This window comes from Protopterus annectens, chromosome 2.part0, assembly GCF_019279795.1.
Source record: "Protopterus annectens isolate FY-2018-M chromosome 2.part0, PAN1.0, whole genome shotgun sequence".
NCBI lineage: Eukaryota > Metazoa > Chordata > Ceratodontiformes > Protopteridae > Protopterus > Protopterus annectens.
This window is the reverse complement of record NC_056728.1, coordinates 856,340,977-856,365,956: the sequence shown is the minus strand read 5'-3', so window position 1 is coordinate 856,365,956 and position 24,980 is coordinate 856,340,977. Positions and strand designations below refer to the sequence as shown.

Here is a 24,980-nt window from a genome sequence, read left to right as displayed (position 1 = left end):
TAGAGGAGATAAAGGAAGATTAAATATAGCGAGGGAAATGATAAATGGGTAAAATAATTATGTGTTTATAGGTTCAAAGGTGTTAAAAAGCAAGTAATTTGAGACCACTTGTGCTTTGCACTTGCTCTCAAGACATACCCATCCAATTACTCAGGTTCTTCTTGAAGTACATGAAGCTGTCATTCTGTTTAACATGTTAAGGCAATTTATTCCAGAGATGGTTATCTGTTGAGTTACAAGTGTGTCAGGCCAACTTGTTTTATTTATGTGTTGATGGAGGTTTAACTCATTAGTTAGAGTGTTTGCTGAGATGTGTGTCTTACAGAGCTACAATAGATGCAGTAATTCAAGATGTACATCTTCTCATTGGTGTTTATAAGAGACAGAGTATACAGATAAGGCATCAAGTCTGTTGTGTTAGCTAAAGGCTTTGAGACTAGTAATCTGTCTAGTTAAGTTCATGTAATGCTCAAAGGGGCATTGGATTAATTAGGGCTGAGTACAGAATGATAAAAACTTGACCCAGAATGAGATGCCTTTAAAAAATTAGTTGAGCTACGTAGAATGATTTCTTAACTACTGTTGCTGTATGGTGGTCAAAGGAGAGGTTTTTTTGACCCAGGTGTCAAGGTCCCTGACTGCCATGTCAATTTGAAGGTACTAGTGATTACCAGATATGACAATACTGCATTTGTGATTTCAGTTTAAGCTCTTTTTTTCTCTACACCATTCTTTTTGTAAGGTTAGCTCTTACTGTATTGATTTTTACTTCTGTAAGGGAATGAAAGATAATGCCCAGTTTGCAGCCATTAGAGTCAGTAACAAATCTGATTAGCTATAGACCTGGCTTTAAATTGTAGAGGTCAGAAGAATACACAACAAAATGTAACAGTCCCAGAACTGAGGCATGGGCTCCTCTTTTAGCTGCTTTCTTTATGAATTATATATAATTATATGGAGTCTCTCTGCCACTTTGCAATCCATCTAGTATGAGGAGCTACTTTGAGGTCTTATAGGTTATTTACAATGCCACAGTAAGGTAAGGTGTCAAAGATCCAGGTATAATGTGTAGACTTAATGACCTGTATCCAGTGCCTCTATGACCTTTTCATACAAATTTACTAAATTAAATAGACACATCCTACCTTTGACAAAAACAAATTGTTGTTAATTCAGTTGTATGAGGTTTTGAATATTGTAGTTTATGAAATCAGATATAATGTATTCCACGGCTTTCTAAATTAGGCTAGTTAAGTTGATGAATCTGTAGTTCCTGGTTCTGTGGTACAGCCACCGTTGTGAAGGGGCATTATAACAGCTGTTTTCCATACCTCAAGAAGGTACTCTCTGGTTAGGCTTAAGTTAATTGTGCAGGAGATGTTCAGTGAAACTATACTTGGTGCCATTTATTAGTTGTACAGGTAAATTGTCTGGCCTATGGAAGAGGTGTTTTTGTTTTTTGATAGTACAATAAGGACCTGCTCCATGATTATCTTTGCCAGGAATTTGAGAATTTTGAATGATTATTTCGGGGGTAAAGTCAGCAATGAATCTGTCTGCAAGTAAGTTAGCTATATAAAAACCCGAGCAATCTAGGCTTAAGAAATTACATTAGTATGAGTAAAAGAGTCTCAGAGAAAGATGGCATGCACTTTTCCAGTGTAGAGTGAAATTAACTCATGGATGCCACAAGGATCTTGCCAAAAGTTTCATGCCAAAAGGAGTAGTTGTCGTGTTTGTCGAAAGTTCTGAACTAGGAGGTAATAAAGGAAGGAATTAAGAGGATTGTTTAAATTTAAAGTAATATGATAAAGTAGTGAACAAAGTGTAACAATGTGATATGATGTATCTGGGAGCAAATAAAATATTTGGGAGATTTAATGCTGGAGTAAGATTGTAGCATGAGAAGGACACAGTAGTGGCTGTGAATGAGAAAACAAGTAAACAAACCAGTATGGGGAAACTACACAGTAAGTGTAATATTTGTAGGTATTCACCAGTGATGTAAGCAACTAGTGTTACCCTTATATGCTGGCTAAGTTATGCATTTCTGGTACCATTTAGTAATAGGTAAATACAGACACTGCAAGGAGCACAGACAGGCGTATGTGGTAGGCAAGGTGGCACGTGGTAGAAGTTATAATAGCAGTTACTTTCCTGAGGGACAGAGGAAATGGAGAGCTTGGACTGTAATGTTTAAACAAATTTATGACACTATGTAGCTGTCATCTGTAATTTCGATGCAGCTTGAAAGCTTCATTCTTTTTTGCCACTTGTGTAACCTGAGTGTGTTGTTTGTAACAGACCCAGTGCAGGACAGCACTTTACAGCATGCTGAATCATCTAATTTTTACCATGAAAAATGGATACTGGTTTCTGTGTCATACTCATGAATGGGACTCTGGATTAACTGAGTCACTTACCCTAAAAACAAGAAGGAAGTTCAGAAATACAGTCATGCTTTTTTAGCAAGTTTTCACATGTACTGTGTAGCTGAATAAGCTGTGAGTTATAATTTTCTGAAAGCAGTCAGCTGTCAAGTTCTTCATATATTTAGTAGCAGAATACAAGATGTATATTTTTACTATTGTGTATAAACAGAAATTCTGTCTTGATTTATTTAGCAAAGGTGAAAGACTTAGGTTACACACTTGGATGTGAACTTAGCTATGTCTGGTAGAACAAGTGATAGTATCAGACTTTAAAAAAATGGTTAAACTGTCAGTTAATTATTAACGCAAAGTTTTTCTGTATATACATAATTCATGAACTTGTTCTGCAGTTAGACAGTTATACTTTTGAATCCTGTGTATCTTGAAGTACATATTCCAAGAATCATGCTGTCTGTACAGATGTTTAGTGAAAATGCAGCTGTTTGGATACCATGTAAAATAAAAAAACTTTTGAAGCCTTTGGTGGACTAAACTGTGTGATTTTGTCCTGTTTTGCTTATTCACAGTGTATTTTATATATGTTAAAGCAAAAAGTATAACTGGTAATCCTGTTTGTTTTCAGGTAATTGCACAACATCAGAATCTTCTAATTTCCAATCCTAACAATACCATCAACTACAAACTTCTGAGCAATGACAATGCTTTTATGAATTATTATCCGCACTACTTCACACAGCGAACACTTACTGCACGTTTTCAGATGAACAATACCAACCCCCCTCATGTACAGATGGTGAGAAAACCTGTTCTCACTGTGATGGGCCTTCTTGCTTTATTGGGTAAGTCTCTATCTTTCTGAATGTTATATATGTATATATATTTTTATACCTACCCCTGACTGACTCACGTAAAGTAATGTAAGTTGTTATCATCAAGTCATACAGTGATCTGCATTTGGTATGCCGTTGTCAGCATATTGTTCATGTCAGCATGTTGGGAAACTTATAAGCAAGGGTATGTCATATAACTCTAAGGATGTCATTGTTTCACTGTACTTACCAGTAATAGAGCACAATCTCCCCTTTTGGTATGTACCTGAACAGTAATATGCAACAGCTGGAGCTTCCACAGAGGTTACTCACAAAAACAATGCAAGGCATAATCAACATTTCCTACACAGAACTCCTCAAAGCCCTATCACTGTGCTATGTCTCCTACCATCTGCTGAGCCTACAAAGCATCCTCTGATCCCATTATAATGGACCTGTCGTATGTCCAATAAACAAACAGAATCAGAATTATTCAATCTAGGAACCTAAACCTCATCTGCAATGTAGAGAAGACATGCTGGAGGGACAGATATGCATCTCAGAGACCACCCCTTCTTTGGAACATGTGAAAGGGCTGTTCCCTAAACCAAATCAAGTGTAACTTTGACCAGTGGATGAGGAATTGGAAATTTGCTTCTGATTTGGCACCTATGTCTCTGTTGGACAGAGGCAGCCTGTAACTGCTTGACCACCCATGCTCAGTCCTACATATACTGCTTAAAATAACCCTGGAGTATCAAAACATGTTAGATACATTTGGGAAGTATGGAAAGGCTTAAAAGGGCCCCCTGAGGTCATTAGCCCAGTAATCAGCTACGAACCTATGAACTATAACTGTAGTTTGTAAGAAATGATGGCTCATTAACACTTTTAGACAGATAAAATCAGCAGTTTGATTACACGAAGCTTTATGTGAGTTTTCATCCATTTTATAGGCACTTATGGAAACAAAGCTCTTACAAATAGTCTTACACAGGAGGCTGATATTGTAAGTACTCTCTCAGGTTACAGTAGTTCATGATTAAATAGCCTAAACTAACACTACTTATCAATGACAAAATATTAACAGCTTAGATACTATTCTAATGATGTATGCACTGAAGCCCTGATGGTCCTTAGCACATCAAAGTTTCATATCGCACTTCCTGATAAAGCTGTAACAGGGCACACTGATGCTGTAGATGAGTCCTGCTCCAAGAAATGATTTGACCCAATACTGTTTTATTCTCAGTGCTACTAATCCTCCTTTTGCTGTAATGCTACACTGAGGCAAGTCATATGGTGCATGCATTTTCTTTCTGAATGTTCCCATCTTCCTTAAGACTGATTATCTTGGAATTTCAACTCTGAACGTCAGTAATAAACAACAATATAATCAGGACATGTAAAAGAAGAGTATGTATGGATGAAGACCACATAGCTGGACTGTATAAATGGACTTCAGTCTGCTGTATTTTCAGTAGGGTCTCTGGATTAAACTTAAATCACTAGGGGGAGGGGTGTGACAAGCTAAGAAGTAGGATTTCAGTAAAAAGTAGCTTTGTTCTTGGATGTCAGTCTGTATTATAGCAACTGTTTCTGTTTATTCATCTTTCGAGATTCCTTGATCAGCTTCTTGTTGTAGGCTTGCAGAAATGCCTGCAGTTTCCAGAAGGGTAGATCCAATGTTAAAATGAGGAATAAAGAAAATAACTGGGAAGGCAGAAGGGGGGTACAAAGAAGGGGTGATGGACCTGCTTTCCATCCATCCATGATGTCAGCATCACTCCATGAAAGTTAGCGAATGTGGAGAGAACGATTTCCAAGGTAGATAGGTGTGTATTAGATGACAAAGGACGAAGGTCAGCCTTGTTGAAGTTAAAGTTCTGTTAGGGATTTTGATGGGGAAAGCAAAAGGATGCATGGTAATAAAAAAGTGAATGACTATATTTTGTTGGCAGGCACACCAGAGGAAATATTTTGAGATTTGTTTGGATGAGAGCAGGGATGGTTGCAGATGTCGAGAACCAAGTAAAAAAGGGGCTTACGAAGTTGGGGGAAAGAGCTGAGCAGTTTTTTTCTTATGTTGCTCAGAAATTACCATTGTGGCATATAGATGGAGAATTGGCATTTGTGGCTAAATGACAAAAATGAGAAGAAACTAAGTTTAATTTATTAATTTATACATTTGATGTCAGTTAGATGGGCTGATCAGTTAACCGTTTCAGCTATGACCAGGGCCACTGGCAACTGTATAAAAATGCATAAACAAATTTTGAGTTATATCAGTAGTTGCACAATAAATATATTGTAGCATATTTTTGCTCTCACACTAAATCAGGTCCTTTTATTTGTAAAGTAGAGATGTAGTTGAGGTTGTATGGGCTTGAATAAACCATTTGCATTTGAATGCTGTCAAACAGATGTGATTTAGTTGAACCTTTTGGCAGTTCTGAGCTGTAGAATGTAGAGTTTTGGACCAATGGAGCAAGTTTATATGAATGGCGGGTGCTGCAGAGTGATGGCACATTCGTAATTGTATCTTAAAGAATCAGTTACTTGTACTGTGGAGTAGAGTAAGAAATGAACAGAAACTTATGAAACTCAGTTTCTAGATATGCTCCCATTTTTAAGATAGTTTCTGTTGAGTCAGAACAGTTTTGGAACTAGAGGAAAACATGCTTGCTACACATTAAGGGGAGGTCTAATTTGGTACTGAGTTATTTGAAGAATTCAGACTCATCAGTTTATGCGCCATTGAAGTTAATGTGTAGTGGGGTATATTAACTAGCCATTGTGGTGTGCCAAAGAATAAGGATTTAGTTTGACATGTAGCAAACTAGTGAAGCAGCAATAATGGTGTGCCAAAGAATAAGGCTTTACTTTATGACATGTAGTGAACTAGTGAAGCAGGGATAACTCTTAATCTTCATGGAGGTCACATTAAAGGTTAGTGAGTTGAAGGAATAAAGAGATTAATAATGGGGTGGGGGGAATGAGTCTGAGAGTGAGCCCTTGAGGTATGCCACAAGTAGAAAGGTGAGAGGATTATATTCCCCTTGGAAAGGCCTGTTGCTGGACATCAGTCCAGGAGAGGGAGTTAGGTAAAAATCTTGTGTCTGACGCTGGTCAATAATTTTATAATCTTCAGAGTCAGAGGCCTTTTTTAAATCTAAGAAGATTGCAAACAGTGCAGTGGCCCTGGGCCATGTTAGAAACAGATTGCGTTAGTGGCTTGGTACAAAGTATTGGAAATATTAAAATCATGGTGGGCACCATGCTGCTTGAGACAGAAATATATGTCTTGTATAAAGTGAGTAATCTGTTTACATTGGAGTTTTTCAAAGAATTTCGCTATGCATGACAAGAAGGTTGTGAAAAGTACATTTGTGAAAGTTGCACTTACCCATAACTGTAGATGTTTGGATTTCTCACTGTTGCAGTAACCCTTAGGCTATATGGGTTGTTTCCTACCCAGGAAACAACAATCAGACAGGTTCAAAAAGCTCTGTCTCACCCCTACCTCTTCACTCTGACTGCTGAGTAGTTAATCCCAAAAGGGAAATCAGCAGTCAGAGTGAACCTTTCTTCAGGACTTTCTTGCCCATACAATTTGAGAAGAGCCTGACACCCTGAAATGACTAATCAGTATTAACAATAGAACATATAAAGGAGAAACCAAACACAACCCTACTTTATATCCAACCAGTGTGTAGTGTCAGTACAGCTATTGCAGCAGTGATAAGTTGAACATCTATTTTTATGGGTAAACGCAATTTACGTAACTGTACTATGTTCATCAGTCCAACTAGCAGTAGCCCTTAGGCTATATGAGTTGAATAGCAAAGCCTGTCCATCCAGAGAGGAGGACAGATATGAATTCAGTAGTCCCTGGAGAATGGTCCTAGCAAAGTTTGACCTAGACAGAAGAAAAGAAATGCACTATGTAATACTTTGTATAAGTATGTACAGGGGATCACACAGCTGTCTCTAGAATGCTTCTAGAGTCTACTCTTTTTCCAGTATGCAATCGAAGAACACAAGGTTTTAGTGGGATGTGCCATGATACTACCTGGAATGGATTTGCAATGGTGGAAATAACAACAACAAAAAAAAATAGCTAAATACAAGCACATGGAAATTATCGACTTAGACCCAGGATGTTTCTTTTTTGTGCCTTGATAAGAAATACACAGCTGATAAGCTTTTCTAAATGGCTTAGTTCTGTCAAGATATTACCTGAGCTGTCTATGCCTGTCCAGAGTATGCAGAATCTGAGCTTCCTGTTTTAAGGTTCTGGTTAGAAAACTGAGATATTAATGACTTGATTCAAAATAAACTCTGAAACCACTATGGGCATGAATGAGGCATTTGTTCTTAAAGATACTCTGTCCCTATAGAAGTTTGATATGGTTCATCCACCATGAGAGCTTGCAACTCCGATTTCAAAATTTCTCATCTTGTTTGAATAGATCCAGCTTTTGAGGAAGCTTGTGCAAATTACACTTGGCCAATTCCATAAAAATGGAGAACCAATGTTACCTGGGCCAAAAGGTTGGCGGGGGTCATACAATTATTTTTATGATATCCTTTGGAATCATCCGAATTACCCTGGAAAATAGTGGGAATGCATAAAGGGACATTCCTTTCCAAGGGAATGTAAAAGCATCTATCTTCTATGCTTTTTTGCAAGGAACCTTAGAACAAAACTTATTTAGTTGTCTGTTTTTAAAGTAGGTGAACAGATCGATTTGAGGTGTTCCCCACAACTATTTCAGTTCCTGGAATGTTCATCAGTCCAACTAGCAGTAGCCCTTAGGCTCAGTCATTTTCCATTTGTGAGGGTCTGTCCTGGTAGTGATCAGCTTGTCTGCCACTATGTTTTGCTCAGACAGAATGTAATATGTTTGGAGGGTTAAGAAATGCTGAAGAGCTACCTCCCAAGTCACCAATGCCAGCTTACATAGGAGGTGCAGTTTTGTATCTTTGTGCTTGTTAATCTACCACATGACTGTGACATTAACTGCAGTCACATGAAGAGGTCCTGGGGACCAAATGTGATAAACTTCAAGACGGATCACAGCCAACTTCTCTTTTCAGTTGATGTGGTTTGGTCTGTCTGAAGGTTTCCACAGACCTTATACTTTTATCCCTATGGAAACTGCTCCCCAAGCAAAATCTGATGTGTCTGTGGTAACAGATTGGTTTGGGGTACGAGGACAGAATGGGAAACCTGGGTTTAGTTGAAATGTTGTCTCCACCAATGCAACTCCCTTTTTATAAAGCCTAAAACTTGAATTTGATACTCCCAAGAATGCAAATGCTGGGCCCATATGTTTTTTTCTCATGTATGATCTGTCAAGAGGTATCATGAGAATCATAGAAGCCATGAACCCTAGGATCTAGAGAAACTGGAAGACATGCACTCTCCAGTCAAGACCGGAATAGCTGATCAAGAGGAGGTCAACACCTGCACCACACCACATGGAACACATAGCCCTCTAGAACACCCACCATCACAGCTGTAACATAAAAACACAAACCACACTCCCACCTTTGTGGAGGCTGTCAGTAGAAATCTACCCAAACAACAGAGACCTCCAAATCAGAAATACACTCGACCACCACAACACGGTACAAATAACAAGACACATAGCTCACCTACACAGTGTGCCCCTCAATGCCTTGGACCAGCTCTTTCTTACTCTCACTAGAAGTAGCAGCATCCTTGACCTGGTCATTACTAACATGGACGACCGTTGCTCTACACCAATAGTCAACTCCTCCCTGGTTAGAGCCGACCATAAACTATTCACCTTGGAAATACACATCCCTCCCACCCCCACAAAGGTAACCACCATGAAAAACTTCTCCAAAGCTAACTTTGGGCTCCTAAAAACAGAAGTGGCTAACTTCATGGCACCCATGCAAATAGAGAATAGTTGCATGACCACCGAATCATACACCAATGCACTGTACGAAAACATACACAAATGCCACCCAGTAGAACCAAGAAGCTCTCCTCCAAAAAAAGGAAGCCAATCTAGTGGTCCCCTGCCATAAACAAACTCTACAACAGAAGGCGGAAACTGATGCAGAATAAGGTGAAGTCCCAAGACTGGAAAAACTCCCTTGTCAGCCTCAACAAAAAGTTGAGATCCCTCATCAAATCCTCTAAAGCTAGCTATGAAAACAGGATTGCAGCAGATAGTAAAGACACCCACAAGGCCTTCTATAATTATGTAAAGAACCTCCACGACAATACCCAGATGTGCTCTGCGTTACTGTACAATGGTACCTCATTTACCGATCTAACAGATATTGCCAATATACTGGCCGACAGATTCAGTGCCAACTGTACCCCTCTCCCCCCAAAGGCCCAATCACAGTACCAGCACATTGCCAGGCACCCAGTATTACTGCTGCATAGATTAAAATAGCACTGTCCAAGGCCAAGAATACAGCTTCTGTGGGACCTGACAGTATCCCTGGCTGTGTTCTACATGAGCTATAGAGTGAACTGGCACCTCACCTGTGTGCCCTGTTCCACCACAGTCTCACCTTTGGCTTTGTCCCACCCAAATGGTGCACTACTACAGTCATCTCTCTCCACAAAGGAGGAGCGATTACAGACCCTGGGAAGTATCACCCCCATTAGCCTGACGAGTCTGATATGCAAAGCTATGGAACACATCATCATGGACCTAATAAACAAGGATGTCGCCTCACAGTAAGACGCTGTCCGGTTTGATTCTCAGCTAGAGCAAATTCTGCGTGGAGACATGCATGAATGGGTGTACCTTCGTTGAAGGTTGTGCGTCAGGCCAGGCAAGCCGGTATGTAAAAATCAACTGCCAATCATTAGCGGACCAGAGTTCTGCTGTGGCGACCCCTAACCGGGAAAAGCAGAAAGACACAAACAAAATAGGGAATCTGCAAACTCTGGATCCCACACAGTTTGATTTTGTGAAGAGTAGATCATACCTGGTCGACTTCTTTGAGTCAGTCACCAGAGCTGTGGATGAAGGCAAAGTGGTTCATACAGCCTACCTTGATCTGGCCAAGGCCTTTGATACCATTCCCCACTCAGGAATCATAGAAAAACTCACTAAGCTAGGCATCAACCCATATATCACTAGGTGGGTTGCAGACTGGCTCACAGATAGAACTCACAGTGTGAAAGTAGCTGATTCCAAGTCAGACTGCTGACCAGTCATGAGTGGAGTCCCACAGAGTTCGGTCCTGGGTCCTCTCCTGTTTAGTATCTACTTCTCTGAAGTCCAGGCCAACACGATGGGACTCTGGCTGACAAAGTTCACAGACAATTGCAAGTTGGGAGCTATTATTAACTCCCCAAGTGATGTTGACTTCTTACAGAAAGGCCTCACTGAGACCAATGACTAGTGTCAGAACCATGGCCTTAAGCTCAATGCTAAAAAATGTGTCATCATCCCCTTTGGGAAAAACCCAGTTCCCATGAATTACCACATTGATGGTTGTCCACTGAACACCAAAGGCGTTGTAAGAGATCTAGGAACACAGGTTGACAGCAACCTCTCTTTTGACCACCACATTTCCACTGTGGTCAGATATTCCTTCTATGTGGCACATCTCATTACTAAGGGTTTTGTATCCAGGAAGAAAGAGGTCATTGTCTCCCTCTACTCTTCCCTCATTAGGTCAGTCATTGAGTACAATGCCCCATTTGGCATGTACCTCACTAGACACCTGTAACAACTGAAGAGGCCAAAAAAGTACCTCACAAAGAGTTTCCTAGGCCTTAAACATTTGCCCTATATGGGCAGACTCAAAAAACTCCAACTATTCTCTGTCTCACATCACCTACATAGAGGCGAGCTCTGCTTGACTTACAAAGCCATGTCTGACCCAGCTCTTTTAGAAATGCTACATCTAAAGAAATATCAGTCCCTCCACACCACATGCTTCAGGGACCTCTACTTCATTACCACAATCAACAGAACATGCTGGAGGGACAGGTTCATAACCCAGAGACAGCCCATGCTCTGGAATAGACTTCCCATACATGTCAAACAGAGCACCTTACTGGCCCTTTTCAAGAGAAATCTTGATGAGTGGATGGAAAATAGAAAATTCACCCCAGGGATCCCTCCAGTGGCTCTACTCGACAGCGGCACTTGGAACTAAGATTGGGTGGCACAATGCCAGGGTAATCCTATGGGCTAGGCTTGGAAAGGCTTCAGGATATTAGCCTAGTACACACCTATGAACCTGTGAACCTTTTTTAAAATATATTTATGCTGAAAAAGCACTGAGATGTCATAAAGCTTCAACTGGCACAAGTAGGTCTTGGTTGGTCCTGCTCCAATGAGTTTAAAGACATTTGTCCTGTTTGTTGGCTGCCTTGCTTCTTGGTTGAGTCCCTTTTAGCTCATGCACCACTTGTTCTGTTATTGAACTCTGCTAATTTTAGTTTGGATGTTTACAGAAAGCTTGCTTCCACTCTGCTTTTCTAGCTCTTCATTTCATCGTATTTGTCATAGTGAAAAAATTGTAATAACCCACTTTCCATTTTAAGAGGATCACCTGGAAATAAGTCTGTGACCTGTTAGTAAATCTGCAGGATCATGGCAGGAAAGGAACTCAGAACTAGGATTTCCAAACATATGTACCCTCTGGAGCTATGTAGTAGTTGTAGTTTTACCATCAGCATAAAAAATAAATAGCTAGTGTCACATATATATATATATATATATATATATATATATATATATATATATATATATATATATATATATATATAAAACCATGTTACTTGGGGATCTTACCTCTTACCTGTCCTATAAAAATATACTGGAATATTTATTACTCAGACCTTGGTGTATGGACTGATATTGTGAACTGTCATTAACAGTACTTTTTTTTTTACAGCATAGAAGTACTGTGGCTGTTTTGTTTTTTGTTTTGTTTTGAACACCATTTTTGCAATATGTACAGAGCTCCTTACTGGTACTGTTTCTGTGGATTTGACTAATGCATGTTATCTTGTTAGTCATGTTGCAAATTAGTAGTCTGAAATATATCTGTTGGACCACCTTGCCAATCTGATAAACGGTTTCAAGACAATTCAATCAACAGACATTTCAGAGAAGATTAATAATTATTTTTCTCATTCTCAACTGTTTTGTTTGGCATTTCACTAGGCTTTTGTCTTTGATTCCTTGCGACTTGTTCTGCCATTCCTTCTCCTCCTCCTCTACATTTCATAAGGATTGCTTCGATAGAAACTTTCTAACTTTCAAATTCTGATGTTTGCAAAAAAGAAAACATGTTTCAAAAATTATTATTGTTATACAGCTGCTACTCTTACTAGGGTTTACTAAGATTGTTGCCTATTAAGTGAATCTAAAAGTTTTCACTTCTCAAAAAATTCTATTTTGGCATGACCCTATATCTCTGTTGGTGAAGTCCAATACACAAGGTCTAAGGTTTTAAAAAAGATTTTACCTTTGTAAATAGTTTGTGCTCTCAAACTAGAACTGTGATCCAGTGTCCTTATTCCTCAGTTAGTGACAGACCTTCCTTTCCTAGCTCTTTTTAATATAATCTGCATAAAATTGTTAAATAGAATCTGTCAATTTATGCTAATGCTTCCTAGCTTTGAACACTGTGATTGTGTTATACTCAAAATAGTTGTTTTGGAGCACTCGGATTTCTTCCTTTACTTTGTTTTTTTCATTTTTTTTTTACCCCTGCTGTTCTCTAGTTAGGAGACTTAACACTAGAAAGGAACATTATAAGTCTGTCAGTGCTACTAGTAACTCAGATATTTAATGATTCCTTCATTGGTAGAACATTTTCTACAAGTGCACACCAGCATAGGGTTTTCATTGATTTCTGATAACATCTTCAGATATGTTATCTTTATTTAGTAAAATAACTAAACTTTCTGATTGATAGAACTACCTGTTCTTGTAGTGGGATCACCTCCTGTAACATGAGTAACTCATATAAACTACACCACCATACTTTATCTCTTTGGTTTTAGCTCGCTCTTTTTTTTTATCTTGGTTTAATCCTTCTGCTTCTTGTTTGTCCCACTTGCCTTTTTAATCGAGGCCTTATGTGGGTATATCATTTCTTCTTATCTCACTTGCCTTTCTTATACAGTGTTGCATTCCCTGTACACTTTGTTACATTTGTTAAATTTCCTGCTTGATTGGCTCTTAATTGGGCTTACTGACTTTGCAGCAGTGACCTATATAAGCTGTATTTCCCCTTCCTTTGAAGTTCACCACCACTGTGTTCATTTTCCATTCTAAACCTTTTATTAAGTTACTCCCGTCAATTTTGTATTCTTTTACTCAGCTGTTGACACTATTTGGTATAATTTCGATTCAAGCATGACAGTGTGAATTTTAAGGATCGCTGCACACCTTTGGAAATAGCAACCATGAAAATAACATTTGTAGCAGTTGGCGACATTTATGTTTTATTTGTTAGAGATATGTTTTCAGAAATGCTAAACCAACCATCCCTTCCAAATGATAGCAGTCAGTTGCAGAAGAAATGCAAAGAGCTGAATTTAGCTTAAGTGTAACTTATGTTCTTAACCTGCAGGTTATAGAGAATGAAGGAAATTATACAGAAGGTTAAAAGCCTGGAAGGTAAAATTATGAATTATAAACAGCACAATAATTGTGTTTATTTTAAGGATATATTATTTTTAACAAAGGCTGTACATGTATGGATTAAGAATGTTAAAATCCCTGCTTGGCCCCATATTACAGAGGAATACAAGTCCCCACTCTACCCTAGACTAAAGGTGTTCATCTAGTGGCATTGCTGCTGGAGGGAGCAGACAGAGGAAGGATGGGAGATAGAGGCACTGATGGTGGTTTGGTTTAGCCATCCAGGGGTGAGAAGGGAGTCCAGGATCGCTGCAGTGTTGACACCTGCAGGAAGGAACCTGTCATGCACATGCACACCTCATTCAGGAGCATTTGCTTATGTGGTAGTATACATGTTTCTCCTAGTAGCAGTCATGTTGAAGAAAGAAACACACAAAGGGGCAGGGATTAGTACCATAAGAAGAAAATCCACTCCTCCCAGTGGATGATGGTACCACTCTCAGTGCCTGTCATCTCCCAAGGGTAGGAATGAACTAATAGGCTGTTGCCACTGGGAGGAACAGGGAAGTAAATATTGTGGGAAGAAATATCCAGGGAATTGTTATGGCTAGGCTTGTATAGGCCCTAGGGCCGATAGCCTAGTACTAACCTATGAACCTATATATATATATATATATATATATATATATATATATATATATATATATAAAATATATAATTGAATGAAATATTTTATATATATATATATATATATATATATATATATATATATATATATATATATACACATATATATAATATATAATTGAATTAAATATTATATTGTGGCTTTATTACCCCAGCTCCTGCCCCGGCTGCTGAGTGTTTCCTGGTCCCAAAGGAACTGTTTGTATTTCTCTGTATCTCCTAGCCTGCTCTACAGGACCTGCCTAGTCTGTAAAAGACCCATTTCATTCTATTCCAGCCATCCCAGTGCTTGACCAAAGATTACTGCTGCCCAGTGACTGGATTTTTTTCTTCCCTGCTCCTACAGACTAAGAAAGTATGCTATACCCAAGTCCTTCTTCTTAGGTGTATCTGTTTAACCTACACTGTATCTAGTATAAATTATAAACTGTTTCTGCATAAGTTATTCCTGTAGTAAGTATAGATAATTATTTAAGCCTCTGTGCCAGGACTCTAGCAGTCATACTCCTCTCTATCGGTGATCCTACTGCCATATCTCCATACCCTTGGACCCATTATCTGTTGCACCCCTACCTGCCACTTCTATCACAGTTTTTTTCTTGTATTCTACTCTCTGCTCACTAGGTGGCGCTCTAAGCTTGCGTTAGGCATATAATCCTTACCCCACTTTCCATAGCTTTTTTCTTGTCTGGATATTCTCTCAGGTTTTTCCCCTTGCCTAGCTGTGAATCTTTGTGCATTGTTCTGCTACTCCTATCCCTCTCTTATCACACCCTCTAGCTCCATTATACCTCTCCTAGTTTTATTTTGGTCCCTTTTGCCTCTAACCTGCTTTACCTAACTCTACTTACCTCTGGCCGCCTTCTCTCTACCTGGAACCTGCTACTCTCTGATTGTCTCTCTGCAGAATCTTCATCTACCTGTTGTAGCCCGCTCCGTTCGCCCTGCGGGCTCACTCTGCTCCCCTACCCTACCCCCAATTCTCACCCACCCCCAGTACTGCTAACTTTATAACTGCATAACCACACCCCCTGCTCCTCAACTACATATCACTACCTACTTCCAATTAACACCCCCATATCCACCCATCCCATTACTGCTAGCTTTATACCTGCATAACCACACCCCTGCTCCTTAACTACCTATCACAACCTACTTCCATTTAACACCCCCTATTTCCTACAATAATAATTCCCAACCAATTACTCAGTAACCTTACACCCCCCCCCATACCTAACCTTACTATTACCTGCTGTACTTACCAATTAACCTACCTTCCTCTTACATTTGTAACCCCTATAACACTCTTGCTTCAATCCTCCTACAACTCTCTCTTCCACCTTCTTCCATCTCTAATTTCTCTAGTTATTCCAACTACACTTAATTTACTCTTATATTCATAATTTCTGTAACAACTCATACTAAACTTCACCTCTAAGCTCACCACCACCTGCTACTCTCTTTTCCTCCTTCTGCTACCTCTATTATCACCTGTTACTTTACACCTTACACTCCTACACAATACTAGGCACCTTCTTTCACCTCACACCACCCTTACCCATTCAACCCGATGGCCTCTAAATACAACTCTACTTACACATACCTCCTACTCCTACCCAGCATTCTAGCTGCCCTTACTCTAGCATTCTCACTAACCTTCTTTGAACACTATTCTCTACTAAAACACCACCACCAATACCAACAAACCATTACATTCTCACATATAAATTCCCTAAAACACATTAACATAATCTCTACATCTAGCTATACCCTTCCAAAGTACCACAGATCTACCCATATCACTTACCTCCTTGACAAGAAACCCCCATACAACTACTTCAAATCCATAAAACTAATACAAAAACCCCTACAACATCATCTCTTAGATGGTGATATCCATCCTAACCCTGGTCCACATACAACACTCCCCAGTGACCCTCATAACCAAAAACCCTACACCACCTCCACCCGAACAAGGCCATCTAACTCCCTTCTGAGAGCTCACCTTAACATCCGTAGCATCAACAATAAAATATCCCATCTTCATGCACTTCTAGATGTCCACAACTTTGATATCCTCTGCATTACTGAAACTTGGCTTAGACCTTCAACCAAAGATCAGGAAATTACCCCCCCCCCCCCATGATATAACATCCTGAGAAAAGACCGGACTACCAGAAAAGGTGGGGGAGTAGCCATTTTTTATAAATCAGAACTCCAACTATCAACCTTCAATGTGCCACTTCCCACAAACCCCACAGCAGAAGCCCTTTCAGCCAAACTTCAAATCAATAACCATATATCCATCTACATAATCTGTTCCTACCTTCCCCCAGGAAACAATATCAGTATTCTGGAAAATATACTTAGTAGCCTATCTGTACACCTACTCCAGGAAACCATTGTCTTAGGCGACTTTAATATAGACTGGTCTACTTGTAGGTCCCCAAATCCCATTAACCACATAAATCTTTTTGGTTTCTCACAAATGATAACCACCCCTACGAGAATCCACAAACAAAGTGGTAAGGAAATGGATTCTCATAAACAATCATCCTACTACTTATAAGCCGGGAGCCCTTCCTGATGACATCAGTGACCATGCTGTTACCTATATAATTAAACAAAAATTTCATAGGCCCAATCCTACTATTTTTAAAACCTCCCGCTCAAAAAAAACTTTCACCCTGAGAACTTCCAAACAGAACTGAAGGCTTGTGACTGGTCACCACTGCTTCATCTTCCACTTGATGAATCAGTTACCTACTTTAGTACTAAATTCCTTCAAATCCTAGACTTCCATGCTCCCCATCGCTCATCCAGAATAAAGACCAAAACTGCCCCTTGGCTCACAAAACAAACAAGGCAAAAAATCCTCCTAAGAAATAAAATCTGGGCCAAGTGGAGAGCCTCTAAAAGCCCTTCTGACCACCTTTACTTTAAACAATTAAGAAATGCTACAAAAAAAGACATCCTACTAGATAAAATAAACTTTTACATTCACCTCCAAGAAGCCCACAAACAAAAAACACAAAATTTCTGGTCATCTATGAACAATCCACTTCATCCAGGTCATACCAAGTCTCCCACCCCATCAGGGATCACCCAAAATAACCCTAAACTAATAGCTGATTCCTGTAATAACTACTTTATTGAAGCCATACAAACTCTAGCTAATTCTCTACCACCCACCAGCTCCCTCCCACCTAATACCACATCAAACTCTATTCCGTCTTTTCACATACAACCAATTCCTACATCCCTCATTTGTAACCTCCTTCTAAAACTCAAGCCATGCACCCCCTCTGCTGACTGTATACCAGCAGAATACCTGCAAATTGCAGCTAAAGGTATAGCCTACCCTATTTCTATCCTTATTAATAGAACTATTTCAGAAAGTAAAATCCCCCTTATATGGAAGGTATCTCACATCATTCCTTTACACAAAGGTGGGATATCAACTGACATTTCCAACTTTAGACCTATTGCCTTACTCTCTCCTATAGCTAAAATAATGGAAAAATGTATCCAACAACTACTTGACCATCTTCTCCACAACAATCTGCTTGCCAACTGCCATCATAGTTTCAGACCATTCCATAGTACCTCAACTGCCCTGCTATCCTTTTCTGACTGTATAAACAAAAATTGTAACAATAACACTCTTTCCTCCACTTTGTTTATTGACCTTTTGAAAGCCTTTGATATGGTCAACCATAATCTGCTTTTAGAGGTATTAAAAGCCCATTCACTGGACGCACAGGCGTTACTCTGGTTTAAATTCTACTTAGACAACCGTCATCAAGCAGTCATTTGAGATACTATGCTGTCAACTCCCCTTTCCATAAACCTTGGAGTACCTCAAGGTTCCATCCTAGGCCCTCTTCTCTTTTCAATGTTTATTAATGACCTAAATACTAAAATTCCTCAAGCCACCTGCATTCAGTATGCCGACGATTCTACTATAATCTGCTCTGCTAGGTCCCCAACCACACTCCAGACCCTCACCCAGTCTGTATTTCATACTGTTGAAAATTGGTTCATGCAACACTGCCTCCTCTTGAATGCAAAAAAACAAAAAACAAAATTATTACTCTTTACTCCCACTCTAAAATCACCACAATTTCACTTCACTATAATCTCTAACAATGGAACCACCATATCCCCTGATACCACAACCTGTCTCCTAGGCATAACCATTGACAACAACCTTAGCTATGACAATCATATCAACACTACCATAAAATCTGTCAACATAAAACTGGGTTTCCTGTATAGAATCAAACCCTTCCTTACACCTACAACCAGAACCACTATAGCCCAAACTCATCTGATCTCTACCCTGTTTTATGCTTCTGCCATTTATACTAACCTTTCCAAAAGCAACCTTAACAAACTTGCCACTAGCTATAATAACATAGCCAGATTTGCTACTGGCAACCCTTTTAGAACACACCACTATCTCAACCTCAAACAATTGGGATGGTTAGAACTGCAGCACCAACTACTCTATCATCAACTTACTAAAACCCAAAAGATGCTTTTCCACCCTAATAATATCCCAGTCCTCAATAATCTGACTACCCCTTACAAAAACCTTACTACTCTTCACTCAGCCAATAAGCTTTTAGTTTCCACTATTAAATCTAAAAACAAAGCTGGAGACTCTCTTTTTGCTAACACAGTTGGCAAGGCCTGGAACCAGCTTCCAAGTGAACTTTCTACTCTCTCTTCCACACATCTTTTTAAAAAACATCTCAAAGAACATTTTAAAACTCACTGGCTCTGCACTAACCCTGACTGATCTCTCCACCTTTACACATTCCTGCTATCCCTTTTATTTATCTTCTCCAGGGTACTTTACTGATAATTATTCTATGGCCTTTTTGCTGTACTATGTTGTCCTACAAAAAAAAAAAAAAATCACACTTTTTCATTTATTGTAAATTTGTTCTTGATCATCCTCTTTTGCAGATATCACAAATAATGGTATTATCTGTATATGTTGATAGCTTTTCTATATTATTATTGTATAATAATGTCTTTACCTGTCTGCTTGGAGCTTTTCTCCCTGGGTCTCTACTGAAAATGGACATGTATCCAGTTAGACTAGCCTGGTCAACAAATGTAAATAAATAAATAAATAAATATATATATATATATATATATATATATATATATATATATTTTTTTTTTTTTAGAAAACCTTGAATAACTTTCATTAGTTTATATCACTAACGTGTTAATAACACTATGGGCTTTATAAAAGTTACAAGACTTATATGCAGGTAGTGAACATTTTGAACAGGGACTGGAGGTGCTACACTGGTTACTGATGAATATCTAAAAACAATGATGGTTTAGGGTTAAGGTGTGGGCATTTGTGGAATTATTTTTGTCAGTGTATGATATACTGCAACAAAAATACTGTAATGAGTTGTTAAGGCATCCATGTTTCCAGTTTGTACCTGCTGTTTTTAGGTTTTAAAGAAATTTGAAAATAAATGAAATATTTAAAAAATAACTTAGAATTTTTTTTCTATTTACTGACACATTTTTGTAAGGCAGGCAGTAACAATTTAATAAAGTTTTTATATGTGTTGAGAACCATTTATTCAACGTTAATGTTTGATGTGCAGTATAATATAGCATTGCTTCTGGTTTTGAATTCATTTTATAATATGGCTGATATCACTGAAGAAGTTGGTGACGAAAACGTTCTTTTGAATACGTTATTTGGAGTGTACTATCTGCATTTTTACCAGCCTTTCAGTTGGCGTGTTGGTGTGTTTCTTTACCCTGGTGCTTTGACCAATAAAGCATTTTCAACTTTCCGGGATCAGGATTTATTTGTGCTTGGTACAGTAGTGGTTTTACGTTTACAAGTTTTTTGGTTCTACTACTTGCTCATCAACGGTTTATCAGTTTTTTATATGGAGCAACTACCGAGCGCAGATCAGGGTCCGAGGAGTTCAGAGACAGGGGAATTGCGTAAGTTGATTGGACAACTAACGCAACTGATAGGTTTGTTGACGCCCCTCAGCCAATCATTTGTCACGCTCGCCTCGTCTGTGCAGTTACCGGGGAACCAGGAAGCCATACAGAAACTGGTTGGCACGAAAGAGAATACTTGGGACAATTCTAAACAAGTAATTTTCAATGTAGAAGAGAGCGATAGCTGTGACAATAGCCTCGAGGGGTTTCCTCATATTACAGTGGATAATACCAACACCAACGAAGCTGATGTTGTGGCAGTAAGACCGAGAAGTCAAAGAAGACAGCACCAAGGTGCTGTGGACAAACAAAATAATGTTTCAGGTACACAAAAACTGTTTTCCGAATGCTTAAAAGCGAAATATGATTTTAACTTTGAGCATGGTTCAGCCAAATACAGCGCTACATTTTTTACATTGCTGAATGACCTTGAATTTTTTTTGACTAAATACAAGACTTTGGACATTGATAATGATTATCTCAAGCATTGTATTTCTTTAAACATTGTTCCCAAAGGCTTAAGGGTTTGCAAGTACCCCAATAATGTTGTAGAGGGGACAGAATTTAGTAAAGAGTTAACCTCCATTTTTGATAATTGTGGGTTCAATATCATGAAAGCCATCATTAGAAATAATGAGAGATTAATGGAAAAGTTGCAGTTTGATATTGAAAACATCAATAAAGCTATTTTAAGTGATTTGTTATACACAGTAGAGGCAAATAGAGTAAAATATCAGAGTGTGTTTACAAATGTTGATGCAAAGTGTAAAGAGGTACAAAATAGAAAGATAGGAAAAATCAAAAGAGACTAAGAAGAGTATAAAAATAACACACACTACCCAAAACCAAAAACTACATTTAGGAATGGTTATGGTAATTGGGGTAGACAAGAAATACATGACTGTGAATGGGGAGAATCTGAAAATGAGGAACAACAAGAACAGCATTTAGAATCCGATGAATACCCCCCCCCCCCCTTAGAAGATCAGAGAGATTAATGAATCAAGGAAAAGTATTTTACAATTCAAAAAACTACAAGGGGAGGGGGGGGGAGGCCATATCAGACGAAACAGGCTTGGAATTAGTTGATGGTATCATTCACAATATGTGTACTTGGACCTAAGATGGTTTCAATATTTTCAACTATTCAAATGTTTGTATAGATAAAACCTGGTTTGATTTGTTTTCAAAAGGGTTTACCTTCATTCCTACACAAAAAATGGATATTTTCAAATTGTTGATAGACATCAAGTTGTTTATTCGGAAAAAGAATTTGGAGCTTTTTTTCAAGGGTAGATCATTAGATTGTGATGTCCATCATTTAAAGCGAAAAAGTACATTTAACCCACCTACACACCCCCAGCTTAGAAACTTCGAGTTAAAGGTGGAAAATGAAATTAGAACCCATTTAACAACAAGACATTTCCACTCTAATTTAACACAGGACGAAAAGAATACATTAAGAGCTATCAGTAACAATCGTGACCTGAGGGTAATGAAACCCAACAAGGGGGGTGGGGTTGTGGTGATGGAGACAATCCAATATGAAGGAAAAATTATGGAGTTATTAAATGACTCAGAAAAATATACCAGGGTTTCTATTAACGAAGTTAACATAGCGTACAGAAAGATTCAGGTTTTATTACATGATATGTTAATGGAAGGGTCTATTGACCACAATACTTACAAATATTTGGTAGTTGAGAAACCCAAAATTCCGTGCATCTTTGGCATTCCCAAAGTGCATAAGAACAGCCTTGACCCACCGCTCAGACCAATTGTGTCAGCTGAAGGCTCAATAACAGCGCCTTTAGCAAAATTTGTTGACTACAAAATCAAGACTGTATTAGAAGGCTGTGACAATATTTTAAAAGACTCTTGGGACTTTTTGAGAAAAATTAAGCCTGCCGTATATACTGATAATATTGCTTTCGGTACTATGGATGTAATTGACCTTTTTGGTTGTATTCCCCATGATTTAGGGTTACATTGGTTTGAAGAAAAGTTAGTTGCAAGCAAAAAGTTGACACATATTGACTTCAGAAACATCTTAACCTTGATGGAAGTAGTATTAAAAAATAATTATATCTACTTCCAAGGAGAATATTTTAAACAAGAAAAAGGTGTTGCAATGGGTGCACACTGTGCCCCAGCTTATGCCAACATTATTATGGCATATTGGGAAGAAAAATACCTTCTAAATTCCCCTTTTCTAAATGAATGCGCCTTGTATACAAGGTTTTTAGATGACTTGTGTTTTTTCTGGAAGGGTAGTAAGGAACAATTTACCAATCTTTTGATTTATGTAAATAGTACTTCCAGTTTTTTAAAATTTACTAGTAACTTTGACTATCAAGAACTGAGATACCTAGATGTTTGTATTGGCAAAAACAAAGGAAATTTTACATCATGTATTTTTAGAAAGGAAACCTTTTCCAATTCTTATTTGCACTACACCAGTTGCCACCCCCCTTATCAAAAGAAGGGGGTAGTGAAAGGGCAACTGGTGAGGTTGAGCAGAATGACCTCCGACAATAAGGTATTTTTGGAAGAAACTAATTTTTTAAGGAACCTATTTATTAGGAGAAGTTATCCTTTAGAATTATTCAACAAAGTGTTTGAAGAAGTAAACATCAAAAGAGCAGATTCCTTTGCCCCTATTTTGGGCAAGGATGAAAGCTTGGTCCTAAATCAACAGCAGGAACAGAAGTATGTAGAAAATAAGACAGGGCTTATTACTACTTTTAGTGAACAATCAGCATTTGTAAGAAATATTTTTTCCAGGGAATGGAATAGTTTTTCTAAAATTTCGGACTTAGAACACATATTTGATAATGAACTAACTCATATTTACCGTAAAGGTAAAAGTATTAAAAATATTTTGGAAGGTGGCTTGAAAGCCAACTCCAATAATAAAAGCAGTAAACTAAAGAAAGGATTACACAAATGTGGAAAATGTAATTACTGTACACACTTAATTTGTGGAGATACTATGTACTTACAAGCGAGAAATATGACTTTACATTTAAACACATTCGCCAAATGTGACACTAATGGAATTATTTATATTGCTATTTGCAAAAAATGTCCCTCCTTCTATGTTGGAAAGAGTGAAAGAAGGCTCAGGCAAAGAATATATGAGCACTTATATGATGTTAAGGTGAAAAATGCACTCAGTAAGCATTCAGCAAAATGTGAGACCCCTGGCTATCAATTCTTTATTTTGGAGGTTGTTCCCACCAATCCCAGGGGTGGTATGTGGGAAACACTCATTGAATATAAGGAATTGTATTGGCAACTCCTTTTGGATGCAAATCGCAATTTTGGGCTCAATGACATGGTATCCTTAGCCCCAGTATTAAAACTGAGGGCTGCAAAGCTCTAACATTATTTGATTTGCAATGCTTTTTATTTTATTAAAAAATAAAAAAGAACCTCTAAAATATTTTTTTATTCTCAACTATTTTCATTAGAAATATGTTTCATGTATTTTTAGATGCATTTTCAACTTTAGCCACATGATGGTGCTATGATCTAATTTCATTCATTTATTTTTAAGTGAAAAACATTAATTAGATTTTAAATGGTTCATTAAAAAGTTTTTAAAATGTTTTTAAAATATTTATTGAATAACAGTTATTCGATCAGAGAAGTTATTATGAAATTTCAACTTTTTGTATTTCTAACTTCAGTATTCCTATGTTTTTAATGATTTTTATGTATTTACTCTCATTAACCACTTTTTAAAACAACTTGTAACATGATTGGTTAATTAAGCGCTGACAGATTTTAAATGGTATATAAAAGCACTCATTTTATAACATGGCTGATATCACTGAAGAAGTTGGCGACGAAAACGTTCTTTTGAATACGTTATTTGGAGTGTACTAGCTGCATTTTTACCAGCGTTTCAGTTGGTGTGTTACATTTTACCTTGGTGCTTTGACCAATAAAGCATTTTCAACCTTCCGGGATCAGGATTTATTTGTGCTTGGTACAGTAGTGGTTTTACGTTTACAAGTTTTTTGGTTCTACTACTTGCTCACCAACGGTTTATCATTTTTTTAGAAAACCTTGAATAACTTTCATTAGTTTATATCACTAACGTGTTAATAACACTATGGGCTTTATAAAAGTTACAAGACTTATATGCAGGTAGTGAACATTGATGATATTAACAACCTGTATAGCAACACTGTTCCTGAACAGGGACTGGAGGTGCTACACTGGTTACTGATGAATATCTAAAAACAATAATGGTTTAGGGTTAAGGTGTGGGCATTTGTGGAATTATTTTTTTCAGTGTATGATATACTGCAACAAAAATACTGTAATGAGTTGTTAAGGCATCCATGAGGAGTCTCCCATGTTTCCAGTTTGTACCTGCTGTTTTTAGGTTTTAAAGAAATTTGAAAATAAATGAAATATTTAAAAAATAACTTAGAATTTTTTTTCTATTTACTGACACATTTTTGTAAGGCAGGCAG

General features: G+C 38.0%; 1 protein-coding gene across 1 annotated transcript in view; it reads left to right on the top strand.

Moving 5' to 3' along the window:
• The window catches only part of IDUA (alpha-L-iduronidase), a 700,883-nt gene that overhangs the window by 374,962 nt on the left and 300,941 nt on the right, over window positions 1-24,980 (top strand). The window contains exon 8 of the mRNA XM_044061120.1: window positions 3,016-3,232. Coding sequence (XP_043917055.1) covers window positions 3,016-3,232 — 217 coding nt within the window. The remainder of the gene's footprint in view (window positions 1-3,015; window positions 3,233-24,980) is intronic.